A 3,886-nucleotide genomic window follows, 5' to 3' on the forward strand; every position below is an offset into this window, starting at 1 on the left:
GGCGATTAGTCCATGCATAATCTCTGCAATGTGACCAGATTTGTGGTTTATAGTTAATGTAAGATAATTAAAACCATGTTTATTCAGGCACAATCCAATCATTTGAACATAACATCATGATTATGCGAATAAAAAATGTATTGAAAAGTGGCGTGGTCTAAAGGCTGGTGGTGCAAGGGACGTGGTGGGATGGAGCTATGCAGTGCAACAACAGCTGGTCGTTGGAGCGAAGTTGGCAGCAGCGGTGCTTGGGTGCTGTTGTGATACACTGGAGGTGCAGTGGACCGGTCAGTGCAACAGTAATTGAAGCATGGAGGAGTGGTGGTTATTTGCGTGAATAGGCCTGGAAGATCGAACTGGTGCGAGAAGGGATGGGGGACGGGAGCTTGCTGCAAGAACAGTAGCGAGGAGCAGCTGTGAAGGTGGGTGAGGGAAGGAGAAGAAGAAACGTGGGGAGATGAGGGAAGGAAAACTATCAAATTAAATTAATTTTTATTTAATTAAAATTGCTTTGTGGTTTTGAGAATTTTTTCAAACAGAACAAATGGTCTGTACCAAAAGTAGTGACGGAATCAAAGTTTAGGTGTCACTTTTGATAAAAAAAAATTTAGATACTTATATGAGAAAAGTGTTATAATTTGGTGGTCAATTGTTTATTTAAGCCAATTTTAAAAGGAATTTTTATTTTTTATTAATTTTATATGGAAACAAACTAAATTGATAAAAGTATAAAAGTTAAAGAATTAAATTTATTATTATATTGATTAGAAAAGTGCTACCGTTAGTCAATTAATAGTTGAATGAATGAAAAATATTTGAAAAAATACCTTTGGAAGTAAAAAGAAAAAGACAAACAAAAACTTGTGGATAATTAAATAACTATTACTCTAGTTTACCTTAGCCATCAACAACTCAAAGTCCATTTTAATCGGATTTCATACATCCATTTACGTACTTCAGAGTTTGTACATTGCATCATATATACATTCTTCTCATGCAAATGCAATAGTGTCAACAAAAGATTATCTTCTTAAATTTATTTAGAAAATGAGTAGACTCAAATAAATTGAAGATAGTTTTTTATCGTATCGTTTGTAAAAATTTAGAATAATAACAAAATAAATATTAAAGTAACTCGTAACTTTTATATATTACTCCAAAAAGACATAATTAGTACATTACCAATAAGATAACGTACATACTCACTAAGAAGATCTAATACAGTAGAGCTCAATACATCCTACTGTAAATTAGACCTGAAATCTATACTCTCATGCATCTAATTTATGTGACTACATATATATGTTTTAGACGTTATATGTGACTACATATATGTGTATATGTATGAGTATATTATAATCACAACTTTATTAGTGTCTTAGCATGCAAGTTAGTGAATTAATTTTGGGATTAAACCCAAAGGCCTCCAACTCGTCTAAGCATTGGAATTAGGGATCGACTAAGATGAAGACTCATGATCTCATTAGCTCCACCAACTAGTTCACCACCAATGAAGACAGCCGGAACGGAAGGATTACAACCGAGCCTCAAGAGAGCTTGTTCAATTTCACGTCCTCCGGAGATTTCATCGAGCTCGTGTATAGCAGGGTTAACCCCGAAATCGTAGAAAAGGGTTTTGATGGTGTGGGACATGCAACACGAACTCTTGCTGAATATCACCACCGGCTTCTCGGATGCCAACTTTGTCACCCTCTCCATTCGATAATGTGGGAAACAATGCCAAATGATAGGTAAGGAGAGTAGAAGAAATGATAGCTAGGGTTTTGAAAGTTAAAAGGCTAATAAGAGCTGGATGTCGGTTGAGATTGTGAGGTGCTTTGAATGCTCAACAGGCGCTGGTATTTATAGGGTTTTGTGAGGAACGTGGCGTTTGGTCGGCAAGAAAATAAAGTTATTATTATTTTTTTTATGGAAAATGAAAAGGAAAACATGAGAGAAATGTTGGATTAGATCATAAGTGAAAGCGATAAAAGGATTTCAGCATTGGAATTGAAAAAGGAAGTGCACCATCACGAATCACCCTAAAAAAGCATGTTTTTTTTATCACCGCACAAAGAAAATATTTTATTGCGAATGAACAAGATATTGAAAAATTGTCCATATGTATAATCATGATTATTGACACAAGCCTTTTTCACATAAAAAAGAAATCTTTTTCTTTATATACGGAATACGTGAAATATTTTTTTTTTGTATACAGAATACAAATCTTTTGTACGGTGAAGCATTATTCTTAATATTAATAATTTTCACCACATCATTTCTTTGTTGATTTAATTCAAATACTCTATCACATTATCTTCAAAACAGTAATCTTTTTTATAAAAACACTGCCCTTTATATATACATTAACATTTTGGATTTGTCATAAATCTTAAAAATTCATTATTATTCACATAAAATTTATGTGGAGCTGTTCCTATCAAGGAGGCATATAATGAGTTGGAAAAAAGCAGTTTGATTTCTCCAATTGGGACCTTTTATTTCTTTTCTTGTTTGTCTCTTTCTTGTTGCTACCACAATCTCCAAATTTGAACTTGAAGTTTATTTAGTGTTAGATTTTAGATTTTCTCTCTCCCTCTCTCTCACACACATATATAATATTTTCTTCACTGGTCGATTTTTTTAATAAAAGTAAAATGAATATATTCTTTTAAATATCGAATCAAACAATATTTTTGCAAACTCTAAAAAAGGACTGGAGGTTTAAATGATATATTATTCATAAGTTGCTTGAGTTGGATTTGTAAAAAATTTAAATTTAATTTAGTAATTATTGAGCAAATCTTAAACTCAGGTAAATTGAACTATTGATCAAGTCAAATTTGGGCTTAATAATACTAGATTCTATTACTCGCAAGCCTTTTGAATATTTCATTTTTAATATTATTTTAAATTTTTATAATATTAAATTAAGTTATTGCCATTAATATATTATTAATCCTAAGATTAGTTACCGAGTAAAGCTCAAACTTGAATACATATGAGCTTAATTGAGTTTGAGTAAAAAAAAAAAACCTAATTGAACTTGAAGACTTCATTACATCTCAAGTTGAACAAACCTAAAAATAGATAATCGATTCAACTTTTTGAATTAAACTCGAATTCAACTTTACTAATATTCGAGTTCAGCTCTTAATTACATAACATATAAAACAATTATCCAGAAATTTCTTTTGTGTGGAGAGATTTTTGGATCTCACTCGTCACTTCCAGTATCACACAGTTATTATTTATTATTTGTTTTTCCAATAAAAGTGGTCGTACGTAGATAGCGAAGGAAACATAGATAAATGCCCTAATTAAGGTCATGAGGTCCTAAATTTTATCCATTCTAAATATATTTTTATTTTTCCATATAAAATAAATATGGAACAGAATCTATGGTCGATCAGATCAGTATGGTTGATAAAGATAATTAATCAGCTCCCACTATTCCTTCCTAAATATTCATCAACATTTATAGACATATATTCTAAAAAAAATCCCATCATCGTCGTCCAAAAGAATAAGAAAGTTTCTTCACTTTATTTTCCATTGGAATCTTGTTTTTTATTTATAATGTAAAAGTATACGTATTTCGTACATATACGTATATACTTTTTTACGATAAGTAATTTTCATGTCAAGGTAATGTTCTTCCTGCCACGTAAACATAACCTAAAAAACATATATACCACACACACACATACATAATAGCGACCCAATTGGAAGGCCAAGAGCCATATTTTTTAAGGGCGGTTTATTTCATTTAATGAGATTTATAGGTAAAACAGACCAAACTTCACAATTATTCGTCATAGTTTAGTCATATGCACAATATAAACAATCTTTAATTAGTAAAAGAATACCTCATGGTAAAAGT

At 31.3% G+C, this 3,886-nt stretch overlaps 1 protein-coding gene across 1 annotated transcript; it reads right to left on the minus strand.

The window, feature by feature from the left end:
• Positions 1-1,125: 1,125 nt before the first annotated feature.
• LOC107919607 (monothiol glutaredoxin-S2) lies at positions 1,126-1,825 on the minus strand. Its single transcript, XM_016849037.2, has one exon. It carries the CDS (start codon positions 1,717-1,719, stop codon positions 1,411-1,413), a length of 309 nt encoding a protein of 102 aa, XP_016704526.1. The 5' UTR covers positions 1,720-1,825; the 3' UTR covers positions 1,126-1,410.
• Positions 1,826-3,886: the final 2,061 nt, after the last annotated feature.

This window comes from Gossypium hirsutum, chromosome A10 (genome assembly GCF_007990345.1).
Source record: "Gossypium hirsutum isolate 1008001.06 chromosome A10, Gossypium_hirsutum_v2.1, whole genome shotgun sequence".
In the NCBI taxonomy this organism is placed as follows: domain Eukaryota; kingdom Viridiplantae; phylum Streptophyta; class Magnoliopsida; order Malvales; family Malvaceae; genus Gossypium; species Gossypium hirsutum.